General features: G+C 41.7%; 2 protein-coding genes across 2 annotated transcripts in view; one reads left to right on the top strand and one right to left on the bottom strand.

Annotated features, from left to right (window-relative positions):
- Positions 1–15,366, top strand: part of pola1 (polymerase (DNA directed), alpha 1) — a 52,968-nt gene extending 37,602 nt beyond the window's left edge. The window contains exons 35-37 of the mRNA XM_072450688.1: positions 1,722–1,838; positions 7,548–7,644; positions 14,617–15,366. Of these exons, the coding sequence (XP_072306789.1) occupies positions 1,722–1,838; positions 7,548–7,644; positions 14,617–14,753 (351 nt within the window). The 3' untranslated portion in view covers positions 14,754–15,366. The remainder of the gene's footprint in view (positions 1–1,721; positions 1,839–7,547; positions 7,645–14,616) is intronic.
- The window catches only part of pdia4 (protein disulfide isomerase family A, member 4), a 290,521-nt gene that overhangs the window by 45,981 nt on the left and 226,055 nt on the right, over positions 1–18,485 (bottom strand). The gene's annotated exons all lie outside the window — the stretch shown is intronic.

The following is an 18,485-nucleotide window of genomic DNA, read 5'->3' as shown; positions in this document are numbered from 1 at the left end:
TAGCTTAAAAGAATAATATTGAGATTTTTAGCAAAAAAATGTTTTTACTATATTGTCTTATCATGATTATTGATTAAACAAACAGTCTTGACTTCACCTGCATAAGACTAAATAAGAGACATTTAATTTTGTTAGTTTTTCTAAATTGAAAGGACACATTTAAGTGATGCAGGACTAATTGCTGCCATAGGTGTCTCTAATTAATATTGACCTCCATTGTGGCAGAATACTTGAGCAATCAAGTATAAGTCACTTAATTTAGATTAATTTGTGCTGTGTGTTTATCTGCTGGTCTGTGTCACAGCTTAATTACACCATCTGTGATTTGGACTTAAAATAGAGAAGAGAACGTAATAAGAGTGTTTTTCTTGTATTAATATAATTTGCATATCCTTTTAAGATAGCTTTAGACTCTCTTGCTTTTAGTTCATGCTGTTGAAGAGACATATAAACCAAGGCTCAGCGAATTTGTGAAAATATATTATAGCTTTTTTCTGACTAGCATTGCAAGTGCAATTAACTTTGTAATTTAGTTTTAATGAAACGTGTTGAGCATTTTCATTTGAGAAAAGACTGAAGTAATAGAAGATTTTCATGAAGGTTTGATAAATTATGCAACTAAATATTTTGTATTATGTTAAGGAAATTACCGGTATTTTAATTGTGACTTTTCAAATTCCAGTTTTGTTCCAATTGAGATAAATCTTGTAGCCCATATAATTTACACCTAATATTTAACATCGGTTTATATATATATATATATATATATATATATATATATATATAGGTTTAATTTCCCTTTATTCTCAGCCACTTTTTATTTTTTTTTTACATTTTTTATTTTATGCATGTTTTTATGATAAACCTGAATTCTTACTGCTTATAGTTAGTTCTAGTTTCTTACAGAATACCATCAATACGCTAATATTGCAATCAATCATCCTCTTTATGGGAAGACAGGTGCAGTCTTTTGAGAGCAGTTTGTTGGAGTGATTGACCGGACACTGGGATGGATTGAAGAAAGAAAGCGGCTGTGATGATGTGGGCCTTCTGCACTGTCATTAGTTGGGCATTAACTCCCTCCTCTTAAAACCCCCCTGTAGTAATGACGGGGCATAAGAAGGAGGTGGGGGCTGAATAATATGGGCGAGATTGAGAGGGTTAGACCACAGCACCTGCCCAGGGTAAGTAACTCACCCCAGGAGGCCCTAACTACTGTCATTTTGGCTGTCCACTGCTTTTGCCTGTCAAATCTGGGCCCTCTGTCACACTGGCAAAACCTATATATTAAAATGTAAAGAAAGTCCAGTCAGCGGTACGTGCAATATTCCTTTTCTTGAGGCCTTTTCTCTGTCACAGCATTTGGAACGATAAATAAACAACTATTTTCAGCGCATTTTTACCCATGACTTTGAGCGGTTTTTGAAGTGTTTGCTGGAAGGAACAACACATTTTAACAACGCATTGATTAAGCGGTGAAACGGTTGATAATCTGGCCCCTTGTTGCAATCCAGATCTTAGAGTGGAGTTATGTTTTTACCTTGCAATTGATATGTATTTTGTGATTGTTTGTGAACTGAAAAACGGCAGTGAATTAAGGGCTACGCTACTGAATATCACAACTAAAATAAAACTGATATTTGCGTGTTGTACTTGCACCTCTAATACGATTCGACGTCCGCTGTTGTTATAAATACAGTTATGTTTCTTTACTGTTTTAGGGTTGGCTGGTGTGTGAAGACCAAGCTTGCCAAAACCGAACCAGGCGCCTCCCCATCGCCTTCTCCCGCCATGGACCCATCTGCCCCGCCTGCACACGAGCCACACTTAGACCTGAGGTAACCCACAACCCAACGCACAAGACCTTTGTCACTTTCACTGACAGTATTACATTGTACAAGTAGAAGTAGGGGATATATCTAGATTATATTGTGAATGTTATAAAGAGATGCAAAATGTAAATGCATTGTTTGAAAAAACTACTGCAAAAAAGCTGAATCTTATGTTTTAAACTTGTAAATAACAGTGAATAGTGATATTTCTGCACTTTTGTGACTGGTTTTGCAGACATTTCACATTTGTCTGATAATTGAACCGCAACGAATACATTTAAATACCTGTTTTAACACCTTTCTGTTGGATTGACATAATGGCATCTACATAAAGTTATTGGAATACCCCAGAATAATATCAAAATGTACATAAGGGTGTGTGATATTGACATTGAAAATAAATAGGTATAATTTTTAATGGGCCCAGAACTAAATCATGATAAACCTTTTATAGGAACTGAACTAGTGCCATTACAAAGCAATTGGAGACTAGAACTGGATTAACCAAACCAAGGATAAACTTGAGATAAAATGAGACTAAAAGTGCCCTGAACCAGATGATAAACGTACAAAGTCTCTGCAAACGTTTAAATTATGATGAAAGAAGTGCACCTGCCTCATTAAATAACCTGTTAAAGAAAGATTCACACACTGTTCTAAAATGATGCCTTTTCCAAGTACATGAGAAAACTATACATTTTGTCCAGGTGATGGTGCTATGGAGCTGGTCGACCATATATAGTCTCATCAGTGTCACATTGCAGTCTATATATTTCCAGCCACGTTTCGTCTTGATTGTGGTGTTTTCTGATTGTCTCTCGACTCGCGTGTGACTTGAGCGCGCCCTTTGGGCACTAAGAGCCGGGTGGTAGTTTAGCCATTAAAAGCATCTGTCTGTCTCATGCTGGTAGCCCACTTACCAACACTTTGTTAGCTTGACCACTGGATTTAAAAGAAACACTCTCCCTTTCAATTTGACCGTGATGTTTCAATCTAGTTTTTGTCCCCCTCTGTCCCGTTTCTCACCATTTCTGTCTCAGTCCTCGCCTTAATTCCCTGTTGTCATTTTTATCTAACATGTCTCACGTTGCCTGCCCCATCCCCAGTTGCCTTGCAGTGTCTGGCTCTGTGGCGACAGGTTGTAAACCAGAGAACCAATTTTTGCTGTCAGTGTAGCCACTTAGTCGCCCATCGCTGCGTCAGAGGGCCGTGGCACTTTATACAGCAGCTGAATAAAACATTTAACTCTCGCCGCTTATTCATGCTCCTTTCTCAGCCCCAAAACCTGTTTCTAACTAGTGCTCGACAAACTGTACAACCTACCACCTTCTGGGCACATTCGTAAAGTCAATAGGAAGTCCGTTGTGTCGATTAACTTGAGTTTATACAACAGCGGTCAGCAAGTGGTTAGTGAAATAAATGATAAATGTTCATCTTCTCTTACTACAGTTTGTGTTCTTCAAATGTAACACTGGGCACTTTTATTGTTGGGTCTGTGTTTGTTTGTTGTCTGCAGTTCTACTTAACGCTGTATGTTGATTTTAAATTTAGATTTGTAAGATGTTCAAAAATAGCATATATTGTTAATAGTTAAAATGGTACAAAAACAGCTGATTAAAAATAAAAATACAAAAAAAATTCTGATTCTGACATTTCACACTTGTCTGATTAAACCTCAACAAAAAAGTTGATTTCTGTTGAATTGACATAACATCGTCAATTAGAGATTTAAGTTTTGATCAACATCGCCCGCTGCAGAATATGTCGTTTAAGAAAAACATTTTATCAAACAAAGTAAAACATACTTCATACAAAGGTTTCTACAAATTAGTTTTTTTTTAAGTTTTTTTTCAAAGTCACATATTTTGACAATTCAGATTTTACTTGTTTCATGGTGCGTTTGTAATATGCAAGTCTTGGTAAAATATTTTGGCAGAAACAAAACAACTGTGAAATGGGAAATTTTGAAATTCTGTATACCAGTAAATCTAAGCATTTGTGACGCTGGCTCTTAAGTCTACAACAGAAAGCAATTGCTATTGCTGACCTTGAATAGGAAATGTACACTCCAAATGATCGCTGTCTTGACCTCTGACCTCTCTTTAAAGCAAACACACATTGATTTGAGAGATCAAGTATTGTGTGATTCATATTAGGACGTGTCTGACGCGAGCTGATGCATGGAGATTAATAGCCCAGCAGCTTACATATTAAATTGCTGCCAATTATGCAAAGTACTTAAGAGGCTATTCATGGCTGTTTGAGCTGCGGCTGTAGACCACGCTCACTGAGAGGAAGAATAAGGCATTCAACAGTCCCTATTTAGGATGATTGAATTATTTTCTGAATTTCTCTGTGATGCGATGCGTGTGTCACGAGTCGAGCCCTACATCCACTTTGTGATGGACGGACTTGTTTGCAGCAGAGTTCTGAAGATGGCTCCTCTTCCTCATTTCTGACACATCGCGCTGCTTTCTCTGTCTCTGTGGGGGCCGTCTCTTCCTCTCCTCTTTCGAGCCTCCCCCTCTCTCTCTCTCTCCCTTTGGACACTGTTTCGGAGCGTGATCTGATCTCCATGTAATGGGAGAGTAATAGGCACTCTGTCTTGATTGGTTGGTAATTTGGGGGAGTTATGCACAGGTGCAATTTGTAATATTTTCAGTAAATTAAATTTCTTTCTCTTCCTCTCACACGTTCTTCTCCATATGCAGCGCTTAACTTAAATGGGCTTTTTTCCTCAGCTCTGTGTTCTGACTTTCCTTTTCTTAGCCTTTCATTCAGCCTCTCTCCTCCTGCTCCATTCTTTTATTTTCCTCCAGTCCCTCCTTAGCTCTTACACTGCTTCACTTTTTCTCTCTCTCGCCCTCCCTCCCTGTCTCTCTCTCTCCTTTTCTCCCCTCGTTTTATTGATGTACGCTCAGGCGCCCATTAGAGCTCCCTTTTTCCCTCTAGTGGAAATTGCAGCATGTTAATTTTCACACAAATTACGGCAATAGCAGGTATCTCTATTTGATACATTATAGCGGGAGCAATCAGAGATAATTGAGTGCCTTTCAGAGGGAGACGGCTGCATTCACTGCCGGCTCAAAGCTGCCCCATTATCGCCTAATCGCTCTTTAAACACTGAATTTTGCCGAACAAAAATTCTTGTCATAATTTTGCTTAAGTGTATTTGGAAATCACAGTCCTTTGAGCGAGGATAATTGAAATCAAATCCCTTTCACTGGAGCTGACATTTCTACATTTCCCCCCAATTGAAATTAATTTCAAAAATTGAGCATGAATATCTTCAAATAGCAGGCAATTATGCCTTTCAATGGGGAGAAATTACCGGTGCTGAATCGTTGGAGGCTTGCGGGCGAGAGCACCAGTTAAATGCCTTTGTTTCCCGTCGTGTTTGCCTAGTAAAGATTTACATATATTGACTCATTATGGTGTCTTGTGAAGCTGATCGGCGTGACTACCACAACCGGCAATAACGCTCATCGCGTCTAAAAAGCTCAAGAGTTTCAGAGCCTCGTGGCCTCACAGCTGAGGAAAAATGTATGTTTGTTTCTCTCCCTCCCTTCCTCCTTCCCTCTCTGTCTACAGCTGCACTTGTGTGAACATTGTAAATCCACTATTTACAACGCATGTTTGTGGCAGAGCTGTAACAGAGCAGCTTTATACAGACCCTGTGTCATCTGCCAGACTTCTGGGCCATGTCAAGTAATTAGCTAGTTCAGCTTGCACTTTTCATCCACATTGTGCCACTACCTGGCCAATAAAAGGTGCCGACACCCCATGGAGGTTAGCTGTGATTTTAAGTCTGAGGAAGTCCTGAGTGTAGCCTTTATTGTAAGAGTCATTTGAGGTGCTTTCGCTGTGATTTGAATCAATTTGTATCATTTAGCTCTTTTCCTTTTTCTATAAGTCTTTCTATCCGTCTATTGTTTGGTGTCTTGCAGGACGTCACGTCTTGTTCTTTTGCTGGTACACTTTTCTTAGGTCGTGCAAGCTCCTGGACCTGCATGCGTGTCACCGGGAGTCATTCGGGGGAAAAGGGAGGCAAAGGGGGTACGAGGTGGGGGCTGGGGTGGCTCTGTGCTCCCGGGAGAGAGGCAATTTCACAGCTGGTTTGCTCCTTAGGCAGTCAGGCTGAAAATGCTGCAGATTTGTGGAGCAAATTGAAATGGTGTCAGTGCAGGAACAAAGCGGTGAGCTGAATGACGAGGTGGGCGTGCGCGCATGTGTGTGTTTGAGAGCGGCTGAGGTGGGGTTGAGGGGCTCTAAATTCAATAACAACCCTGTAACATTTTAGCCACGCCTTTCTGACACCTGTCAGTCAATCAGCACGCACCTTAAGGCCCGCCCACAATCAACATTTCATTGTACGGGTGTGTGGTGTGCGCCAATGTCCTCTGCTATTTTCAAGAGGACAGAGTGGTATGCGATGTTTGCGACGACCGAGCTTGTTCAACCTTGGCAACCGTAACCGTGGCTCCATTATGGGATGTTCATGGTTTGGTTGTTGACGAGGCAGTGCATCAGCGGTCAACAGCTGTGTGCGCCATGTGGGCATCAATAGACGTCCATTAAACGGACATTCACACATCACATGGTTTGCGTTTAGCTGCATTAGATACTCTTGCCACTTGATTATGCCACAGCAGTAAAAACTGAAATTACAATTACCCACACGTAGGATTGGCAGGTATAATGGGCACACACCGAGGCACGCACACACATGAATTGTCATGGGATTCTTCCTGGTGGTAATAATAATGCACTCAGCGCACACCTGATGGCAGTGTGGGGTCGGGGCTTAGCGTGCCCTCTCCAGTGTAGCGGGGAAATGACGAGCCAATAACTGCAATTAAACATGCAGTATAATGGCTAATCAAATTGACAGCCTCGACTGTTCGCATGCCTCTCTCACAATGGCTTATCACAACAAACTATTATGAGGGAGGGTGTTTCAGGCCTGATCCCCTTTTGCTTTCTCTTTCTGTGTCTCACCATCTCTGCTCTCTCTGCATCTGAAGCCTTTGCTTGTTTTTCATGTTGTTTTATTCCTCCTCCCATCACTCGCTCATTCACTGCCTCTTGCTGAAGCTGTTGTGTAGCTTCACTTAATTGCAGAGGAGATTAACAAAGCAACCAAATTTGTTTCTTTTGGCATTCACACAAGACTGAGAGGTAGATTAACTGGGTGTGCAGAATATAGAACACATGTATTAATGTGGACGTACAAATATCTTCAACGGCCTCTAAAGGAGCCAATGTATTATGTTTGATTGGACCACATTACTGCATTCAAAACATCTGGATGGAGATGGTATTAGTTTTATTTGTCATCTTTTTCCCGTCGGTATTTTTATCTATTAAAAATATAAATATTCTCTCTGACATTGCCATCCCACATGACTTCAGAACTATATATGTTGGCAGCAGGGAAGAAGATCATTACAAAGAAATTATGACAAACTGCACCACAATCAATGCCTGGACTGACCATTGTAGTTGACATACGTGAAATAGAAAATGGACAAGTTTGACAGACTTTGGACCGAATGGGACGTTTACTTTGCCTCCGTTTTCTGTTAGTGTGTTTGTACATACATACAAATGATTTTCTTTTTGTCTGCCAACATTTTGACTTGTTATTACATTGTCCATGTCTTCTGTAAATGTCAAACTCAGAATGTTGACTTATGTTTTCTGTTTTCTCTGCAGTACTCGGAGAAGGCTTTGTACAACCAGTTGTGCTTCTACAGATTCATCTTCGACTGGGAACATGCTGTCAATAAAGTACTGCCATCTGATGAGCGAGGTAAGACTCAAAAGCTATTTTTCAACATAAAAAGTTTTATCTTTTATGTTCTTCATCACAAAAAGTTTCAAATAAATGTAGCACAATTTCTTGTATAAGTTTTTTTTTTTCTTTTTTTTTTTTTTTAAATTGACCTTTTTAGAAAAAGTGATTTTATTTTCTCTTGGTACTGAAGAATAATGAGAAAATCAAGAGCAGCACAGCCTTTAGAAGTAAAATCAAGTTACTACAACAGTTATTGAAGTTTGAATTTTGATGACCTAACAATGCTTCTGCACAAATACACATACAACATAGCATTAGCAATCAATGGCACAACGTAAACCCTTTACCCAGGCTGCACTTAAAATATTCAGGCGTGATGCGACACACACATCCACACGGTCGCGGGTCTGAGCGTTGGATATGGGTAGGGGGGTTAAGGACATTCAGCTCCTCGAGTCGACAGCCCTAATTTAGGAGACGGATTCAATCAACCACACATACAGAATGCAAAATGCTCCAATCACTGTAGAACGACGGCGAGGGCCCTCCACCACTCTGCTGCTACCCCGTCCTCACTGTCCATTGCTGTGGCTCTCTCTGCTCCCTCTCTCCGTTCTCTCTCTCTCTCTGCCTCTCTTAGACAGGCACTCGTTTGGCTGTGTTGATTGAAAACAGGTTTTAGATTTGGGGAAATGATAGGGGGAGTAATGGGTGCGCTGACGAAAGGATAGCCCTTCTCCTATAATGGGACATGGAGCGTATATTTCCCCCCTTGGACTCAAATAGACGCTACTCCAGCTCTCTGGGCGCGCTCCGTAGGCGTCAGCCACAAGGCTTCTTTACCCATAGTTCTCCTTGATTGATGTCACTTGATTAGAAAGGGCTGCTAGCCTGAGCGATTTATTTATTTGATTAAATATTTATGTATGTATGTTATTTATGTATGTATGAATGCTGCGGAGTAGCCAGTGAGAGGCAGGGCTGGAGTGAGACAGCAGAGGTAAATATAATGTGTAATCAACAGATGACCACTCAGGAGATGGAGGCTCTGGCCGCCCAGGCCGCCGTGGGCCGAGAGGGAAGAGTGCTAACATGATTATAGCCTCCTTTTTCTGTTGTTTTTTTATTTCTGTCTTTGCCCAGATGTAAGAAATCATCACCAATCAATTCCTGACTCCTCTTTCTTTATGTGTCCTTTCTTTGTGCTAGGTTTGATCTGCCGTTGCTTTTCCTACATCTGCCTTTGCCTTTTTCCCTCTCATTTTGTCTTTCACAATACGCCACAATACAATACAGTTCAATCTTTGCAGCTGTAAGGCTTTTAATGTATTATTGTGTTTACATTTTGCACCATATAGAGATGTATACACAGCAACATGGTTTTGGCAGTTTGTTCTTTGAACAGCACACAACAATGTCTGATTCTTGTCAGAGAAACTTTAAGCTTTCTATTAGGCATAATGTAAAGTTTTACACAATTAGAATTTGTGCTCATCTTTATTCCACGTCATGATAATAGTCAGATCAGTGTCAACATAGTGGCACCTTTTATTGCCCAAATAACTTTATGGTAACTGTACAGAGGATAAACTATTGACAGATTTGTCTGGCCCACAGCGAGTGAAGTAAATCTGTTGGCGGCAACATTTCAAAGCCGGTCAGACTCCTGACCTCTGATCAGGTTTAACTGTGTCTAGCTTTATCTATTGAAGTCCAAAGCTCTTGTATACCACTGTCAGTGAGATGTGGATTTATATCCAACAGACTCCTAGACATGCTTTTCACAAATGGCCAAGGATAAATGTATGTGTATAGGCACACGCTGCTATAAAACATAGGTTTAAGGAGTTATCCCTCCATCCCGGTGCAGTAATACCCCATATTACTGCATTACACACCCAGGGGCCTCAGTGCTCCGATTACAGGGAAGAGACAGACAATCCTTTACACCCTTCTTCACTCTGTTGTCTGTCTGTGCTCGAAGTGTGGCCGAAGGTCTCCCAGGATTATCTTCATATAATGCACCTACAAGGACTTATAAGCACTAACTTAACTCAATACCTTTGTATTTCTGGTGGAGACATTCAGGTGTTCAGGTTGGACTACAAGTATCTAATTCCTCTATTGTTACCCATGAACTACTGTAAGTGCTTCAATGAGCCACAGTTGTGTTCTGAATGAGCGTCTGTTACAGTCAGCTTGAGAATGGCTGTGTGCCCCTAAGGAGAGGGTGGTTTGAAGAGGTCTGGTGGCTTTTGTAGGAAACATAAGTTCTGTTACTTTTCATAGTCGAGCCAAATCACTTCATATTTACAGTAAAATAAACCTAAACAAATGTCTCTGAAGGTGAGGCACTGGGACTTTGCCACTTTGAGCCAGTCCAACCCCTATGAACGTGCAAACTCCTCCCGTCTGGTCCAGGAATCAAACCCAGCCACAAAGGACTTTAAGTCAATGCCACTGCATAAAAAATCTACTCTAGCGAATCTATAAACTTGGGGCATTTTGATCTTGAGGCATGTTCATGTTTTAAGAAAGAAAAAAAAGAAAAATAAATCTTGTTCCATTTCTAATTTACACTTTATGCAGCTGAAATTGGAAGCATTGCATCAGGGAGTCACTGCATTATATCTTATAGCATAAAACTAAAGGGTCATTGCAGTCATTTATATAAATGTATACTTGCAGCTTATTAAAGGGAAATAATGCCACTTACCTGTGAGGCACTGGGAGTGTGATTTGATCAGCTCATGCATGTACTTTGCAGCATGTGTCTGGATTTACATTGTTTTTTTCTGGCTGATTGCGGCAACTGTGTAAAACATGGAGATAATTTCATGCCCTGCAGGAGATCTCTAATAGATTATACACACATCCACACTGTCCGGCACTATGAAAAACATGCTGTCCATGTCTGAGCTAGAACAACCCGTATCAATGACTTTCAAATCATTTCATTTCAGTTTCCATCTTCTTATGTCTCTCCTTTTGCTTCTGTTGCTTTTGCCTTTTCCATCGTCACATCCCAAAGACCACCCTTCTCTGTTGAGTGTGGCCAGTATGATTGCGTGTGTGAGCAATAATGTAATTTTGCTGCATTGATAAAATATAAATTGTCCTTGAGCTGCGCTTTTCTAATGATCCATTTACCGACAGCCTCCCTGCCATCTCGCTGCTCTGTGCATTTGCACCTCTTCATCCCTCCCACTCGTCTCCTTCTTCCTCTTTTCTTCCCTTCCTCCATCCCTCTCTCTCCTCTCCATTTTCTACCTTCCCCTCCCACTCTGCCGCCAATACAAAGCGGGGTGGCAAAATCTGCGGGTACAATTGTCAAATCAATTATTCATTCTGTGCAATTACACTCACACAAAGAAGTTTCCCTGTGCTCCGAGTGGTGATTAAATTAACTGCTATTCCAGCTGCCCGTCGCCACCAGCCTAATAGAATATTCATGCAGACGGCCGACGGAATGGCCGATCTCCATTAACTTCATCATGCTCACTTAATTACAGGCTTGTTATTGTATTTACACCTAGTTAGAGCGTGCAGAGCCCCCATCTACTCGTGCCCGGCTTCGGCAGAGTGTGCACGAGTGTGTGACAACACCTAGTTAGAGCTAAGATAACCCCTGATACTCCACTACATGTGGATGTGTGCAGGTCGAGGTGGAGCTGCAGGTCCACTACATCATTAATAGGACCGTTTGTGTGGTTCTACGCTGCATGTAAAAGAGCTTCATCATGAATATACTCTGTACCACATATATCACATTCCCTTATGATAAAGATAGTTAGGTTTACATTCAATTATTAGAGTTGATTTTCAAGCAGCGACCTTTCTGATACTGCACACATCCAAAGGTGTACAAGTCAGAGTGAGTGCCTAAATTATTCATTTTATTTGATGCAATACTTGTTTGCATTTACATTGTATACTTTCCTTATGGTTTCCAAGTGTGTGTTGTGCTTGAATGGGTGCTCTGCTGACATTCCATAAGTCATCATCATCATCTGTTCTTCTTGTTCTCCTCCTGGCCTTCCCAAAGCCCGTCCCTGATCCTCTGTCCGCTCTGCCTGGCTCTTTAAGGGAGGCTATTTATTTGAACTGCACTCCCCGCTGTGCTCCCAGTTGCGGCGAGGTCTCCCGCTCTTTCTTTTGGTCTCTGTGACTCTTAAATCATTCTTTTATCTGTTCGCCACACAGTGATTGAGGTGGAAAAAGAGAAGGAGTGATGGAGAAAGAAAGATGGAGGAGGAGGGGGGCAAATTATTTTCTCCTACCTTTCAGAAAAGATGACATGATTGCTTTCGCTTGATCATGCATCATCGCGCCTTTCCATTCGCCCAGATAAATAGACTAGTTTGTCTGTACCTTCCTTCCTCGCATGTTCCCCTTTCTGCCTCCCTGTCCCCGCCAACGGCAGGATTATCTGGTAATAGTGGCTGCTGCTGCTAAAGTCAACTACACCATCAAGCTTACATTTGTCATTACAGTTTGCCAAGTGTTTTACAGTGAACGACTTGGACAGGCCTTTGTAAGTGTTTAACTGCTCTTACCGTCTCTAAGGGGTCTATGTATATAACCTTTGTTCCCTTTGCTAAGTTAGTGTTTTTCCAGCAGACACTAATGTAGGATACTAGCCGAGAACCACGCAGGCGAGATGGCACATAAACCATATGGACCATAATCGTCTTTTAAGTGCAAGAGGGATGTTGAATGAGTAAAATTGCCCTCCATTTCTATTGGGTAAAAATAATATGATACATTACAGATATGGTATCACGCTGATTTACACTACATTTGATATGCAGTACCTACCTCATTACATTTAATGCAGAACAACCTGTCGTAATCTGAGGAGGGCATGTGGATAATGCTTTTATTGTTTTAAAGATGGGCAAACATTGAATATAGAGCACACTGCAAAAAGAGCTGGTTACAAATGGAAAATTTTGTATTGGAAACTTCTAGATCATACATTTAAAAAAACCTTTCCACGCTTTGGTGTGTAGTTTTAAATGTCTTATATTTAAACCTTATTCATGACTAATCCAAGACATTAACACATTTCTGTAGGATTGATTAAACATTGTTATCAGAATACTCAAACAAATATTAAGATACACACATACGTACAATGTCTTTGCATGTCATTACAGGTTGCAAAGGTGCAAAGCATTACCGAGGGTATTTTATTACAGTGTACTGTCTGTTTCTGCCCTAAACTGCAAGCAGAGCGGCAGATCTGGGAAAGTCAAAATGCAACTATCTAAAAAGCTGTTGTTTTGTCCTCTGTATAAGCTACTTCAATCAGATCAGGTCCAATTCTATTCTGCACTTACTTTTTCACCACAAGGCCATTTTGAGTCGATACATCATTATTCCGGGTGTATCACAGTCTTGAGCGTGTTATTACTTGGTTTCATGATACTTTGCCTACACTTGCGCCTCTGTATAATGTTGTAAAGATCTGGTTTGGCAGAAAAGCAGCTCCGGTCTTCTCTGTGGCCTCATTGTGGCCCACCTGAAGGGATAACAGGGGACCAGATATTGACTTCATGCTCTTGTCGGTCTTCTCGATCAATCCTCTGATACTTTGTGTGCATGTGTTCATCATCGACCCATCAGTTCAATTCTGTCACCAGTCTCGGGGCTCAGCGATAGCATTACTGATGACACTACAGCCTGACAGTACTGCTAGAGGCAGTTACTGTTAGAACGCCATGTTGAGCTGCAGTTAGCCACTTTAGTGCATGGCTAATAATACAGATTAGGTAAAAGGAACTAAAAGTGTGAACTGAAACACTAGAAGCGAAAGGATTTTTCCTGTTCTCAAAATGGTTGTATATTGCTGAAAGCAGTAGTTTTACAAACATGGAAATTGTATTTGTACCAATATTGGTTTGTTGGTTGTTAAAAAGATCTTTGCAAAAAAATCTTTGCAATTCATGCAACTTTTATCTTTGGTCTGGATCCAGGTGTTGTTTGTGCCAAGACGGCTCTAATAAAGGTGCATTCACACTTGTCCTACTTGGTTAGGCCTTGGCTTGAGCCCAGTTTTGTCCTTTTCTAGTCTAGGTTCAGTTTCAGCTTTGATCTGGTGTGTGAATGTACCCTTAACTGTACTACAGCCTTTAAAGACCTGCAGGATTATGTACGTCATAGTATTGTTTGTATTTGCAGGAGTGTTGGCAATTCTCGTCCTTATGGAGTTCCAGCATTGTTTACTTTAAAGTGCACTATGTAACTTTTCTGGTGGTGTGGCTGCCACCAGCTTTTTTGCTTTGTTTTTGCTTTGCCTCTAATGCTTCACAGAATGGCATTAAAGTTATCCATCTCCATGGACACAAGCATGTATTTGCTCTTTACATTGTATGTATATGTGCAGGCTGCTCTTTTTCTTTTAATGCTTGAATTACTCCACTGATCCAATGGGGATTGGAGCATGATTTACTGGCAGCACATGATCCTGACAGATGCATGTTTTGTCCTGAAGGCAATTTGTTCTGAAATGATTAGAATAAGTGCAGGGACAGTTTGGACTTCAGAAGTGCAGAGAGATATACTTGTCTGCTTCAACAGTTTGTTGCACATTCAGTTCATGAGTGTGCATTAGTATTCCTATATAAGGGCGGGCAAAAATGAATAGCGTGATAACGATATTTCGAAGATATTCTGTCAATCCAACTGTCTTTGTATTAATGGAGGTTTATGTACCAGACAAATGTGAAAGGACCATTTTACAACTTTATGTAGAAGCTTACTTTTTGTTTGTTTTTTTCCATTTGCTTTTAAAATAAGCTCTTTTGACTGCATTTTTATTATAAATTATACTCAATATTATCTGCCAACCTCTATTCCAAAGCATATGTATGAAAATAAATTTAGACTTTTGAATATAAATAAATGCTGCAAAGTAAATTATTTTGGCATGTTATGGGGCCTTTTAACATGAACACCAGTATCTAACCCTTTGCCTTTTTTCAGGTCGCGTTACCGGCTTTAACAGAGAGAAAGAAGTGTACCGGAAGCTCAAAGAAGTCCCAGACAAGGCCTTGGCTATCAGCGGCTACTCCGAGATCAACCTAGCCAAGCTCTTCCAGGCCTTCTCCTCCCTCAAATAAACCCACAACACAATATACCGGTTATCAGGGACCAACCGCTGTGGCATTTTTTCAGATTACACCTGCTTTGTCTCCCATTTTAGGGTCATTTTAGGCGTTTGACCCGTGGACCCTCTCAAACCAACTGCTCTATACATAATGGCTGTGGTATAGGACTTCAAATTCAATCACAATCGTCCACCCTTTGACACAGACACGGCCTGCAAACTCTTGACTTGACCCCATCACTCGCCGTGGTAGGCAGTGTGGAGGTGCAGCCGCAATCAAACCTAAACGGCCCATGCTATTGTCGCCTCGCACGTGTGTCTATGACTTATCGTTGCCAGCAGCCAGTGTACTTCAAAAAGACACTAATTAGGCAATGATAGTGACCCAGGCTGAGGCGACTAAGACCAAGCGAATGCCCGCAGCGAATGGGACACTTGTTCTGATTACTACCATTCATCCCCAGTGTGCAGCGTCGTGCCGGGGCTGCTGGTGTGTATGGGAGAAGAAGAGGAGGATGCTGGGAAGTGACGGGGGTGAGCAAGGCCAGGCGCACTGAACTGAAGCTTTTTGTATCAAACATCTGATCTTGTCCGTTTAACTGTTTTTCATACTTTGTCTTTTAACCAGTTGTGTCGTTTGTGACTCTGGATCATTTATAATATGTTTTGCATGTGATGGTTAAATATTTGATACTTGTATTTTGATGATGACATTTGAGGCTCAATAAAATGCTGATAAGTTTGTTTCCTTGTATTAAGATAACAGAATCTTTTATTTTGTCATGCAAGGTCAGTGTTGCAACGCATAGTCCAAGAACAGCAGAAGAATAACGCATATGCAATTTTTCAATATAATCAACAAATAACTGAAAAATAGACTTAAATCTAATTCCTCCCATTGTGTTGTGCTGTCCTGTCCCCACAGCGTATCAGCCCATCTTGGCTAAAGTAGACTATAATGGCAGATAGATGTGAATTTACACCATTATTTAAAAAATGAAAAATGTTTGAAACCTGAGTTTAATTCTGTAAAACTAAAGTCCAATACAGGTTGCGTTCAGGTGCCGTTTGTAACACTTGTGTACCACCTGCTTGTCTCCTTGGAGATGTTATTTCTTTACCTGGAATGATTCCTTGTATGGCATAAAACTTTTATATCTGGTAGTTCTATGTTTTTACAGCACAAAAACACCTTAAAAAATATGCATCGTTTTTGAGCGTGGGGTCGCCTCTCCGCAGATCTGACCCGTAACTTAACCTAACGTGTCCCCTGCTTGAAGACGGATAATGCCACACTGCGAAACCTTCCAGGCAACGCAATGACATCTCCATGGAGACGCTGGTGCCATACCCTGGGCCTCCACTTGAAATCTTACATGGTGCACCTTTATAAATCACACCGCCATTTCTCATTGGTATTCTGAATGTATTTTGGTCGCCACAAATGGAATAAATTAGACGTAATAATGTGTAGGAGAGCAGCAGCCCGCCCCACAGCATTGCATAATATCTTAAGGGACGTGAAAGTCAATTAGTTTCATTTTCTGACCACGTGACACACTGAAATAGCCTTAATGTATGATGATTCTAACCATTTAAGCCCGCCTTGGCTCAGCGTGCCTCTAGATGTACAAAGACTGCACAGTTTTCTCCTTTTTTGTTAATACAGTGGGGGATTTTTACTCGTTCCTGTCGTGTGCATTTCCATAAACACTGCACGCCTCACAAATCACTTGAAACCCACTGTAACTTGTGAAAGCAACCTTAAGTGGGCTGAACACTTCCACCGTGATCCGATACGCGATGGATAGAGCGCGCAGCGTGAGAGCCACATGCCATTTACTCCTTATTGCCTCTAACTTTACATGTTTATTAAATCATATCAACAGTGCTCCTTCTTACTCTTTGCATCAATTTGTTTGTCAAAATTAATCAGTGTGGGCCTCTGAATGGTGCGCTGTTCTGCAGTAAGTGCTTTTTTCTGTCCTCTTGGCTTGGGCCAGTCAAATGGGAATTAATTCGACTCTGCAAAGCTAATAAGGTCGTACACGACGCTTTTATTTAGTGGTGTTAAGCTTTATTGCTCGTCGTTTTGACCAGCAATGGACAAGGCAGGCTTTGATGAGGGAATTAGTCGCCTATTCTGTCGCCGTTATTCACTGGGAGGTGTACCATACAAGCACCAGAAAGGGGTGTCAAAAGGAGAGCCGGTCCTATTGCAAAGTGTCTCCCTTGTTGGAGCTGAATGGGCGGTTATGAGACGATAAACCGCTTAATACACTGAGCTAATTGGATGAGAGCAAGAGAGACGGGGGAATTAAGGGGCGAGCGGAGCGGGGAGCGCGGTGCCATGGCCCCGCTATTCAGGGCTGGCTCGCCTGGAGGGGAGCGGCGAGGCTCGGGCTGTTCATCATCAAAGCGCCTTTTAGAGCGTCTCTCTCCCGGGGCCTGAGTGAACACTGATCCAGGCGCCTGGTGGAGTGATTGGGCCTATTCTCTCAGGCGACGGGACGCGCTGAGAGAAACGAGGCCCGGGTGAATCCAAATCACGGGCCAAATCACGTCCCGGACACAGCTGGACTTGGAAAGGCGAAGCGATGGTCGTGATGATGGAAATGGTGGATTGGGAGAACACATTACCTGTGTTAACCTGTGAGGAGACGGCTTTGTGAAACCCAATGCACCAGCACATTGTGTAACAAAACTGTGACTGTGTAGCTTTTAAATGCCGCCAAATTTGCGTATTTGTGCATGATTGGGCAGTGTGGTTCTGTGCGCCAACAGGCCTGTATGCACAGGATTCTTTTATCCCTGGTCTGGGATGTGAATAAAAGGACACACATCCAACAAGTGTGACTTTATGGGTCCACACCCACTGAATTTCAATTTTCTCGCCTTTTTGCGCCTCAGAGAAAGTTAAAGCCTGGCTCACAGCGGGCCATCCGCCTCCCAGCATTCCCTTGATATTAGGGACAAATTGGTTTGCTATTCATTAGTTATATTCACAATGGATTAAAAAAAACTCCCTCCAATCTCATCAAAACCCTATACAAGTAAAGTACTTTCGCTTCATTGCCCCGCGGAATAAAAACAACGTGGGTTTATGGTTATGCATAACAATCTTTCCCAGTCTATTGCGCCATGGGCCAAAGACCAGCTGAATTCAAACCATCCAAATTCACTCGCAATTGTCCCTCTTTTGGTCTAACTTGTGATTAACAGGTGTAGACAATAATGATCCGAAGATCCAAGCCTAATATGGAGGGGGGGCGCACAAAAGCACGCATTTAAGAACGGAGACTAAATTAATCCGCGGAGTAATTTCACGCGATTTGCCCGAGCTCAAAGATGGGTCAAACGGGACAAGAATTACCATTGATTGCTGCAGTGGTCCGTGCGTCTCTCCGCTGTGGTCCAATGGAAAAAAGTGGGGAGATTTGGGAGGGGAATTAAGTCGACGAGGTGCGTGTGTGAAAGGCATTTTTGATGAAGTGGTTTGTTACTTCATTAATGACAAAGGCGAACCGCTTCCATCGACACGGCATTACAGATGTTAAGACCAATTTAGCGCCTTTAAAGGGCCTTGAGGGAAGTTTTGTAACGGGGCCCCCAGATAAAGTGGGTGATCTAATTGAAAAGCCCTCTCCATTGTGCGCGCGTTTCACATGTTGGGGATTAGGCTCATGAATATATGGTCAGTATTTTGTCAACTCCGCTGAAGAGGATTGACGCACGCAGGGCCACT

Source organism: Eucyclogobius newberryi, unplaced genomic scaffold (assembly GCF_026437365.1).
Source record: "Eucyclogobius newberryi isolate DKJ021-1_F unplaced genomic scaffold, fEucNew1.0.hap1 SCAF_18, whole genome shotgun sequence".
Taxonomy (NCBI): Eukaryota; Metazoa; Chordata; class Actinopteri; order Gobiiformes; family Gobiidae; genus Eucyclogobius; species Eucyclogobius newberryi.
The sequence above is the reverse complement of the archived record's forward strand: the minus strand, read 5'-3'. Positions and strand labels throughout refer to the sequence as shown.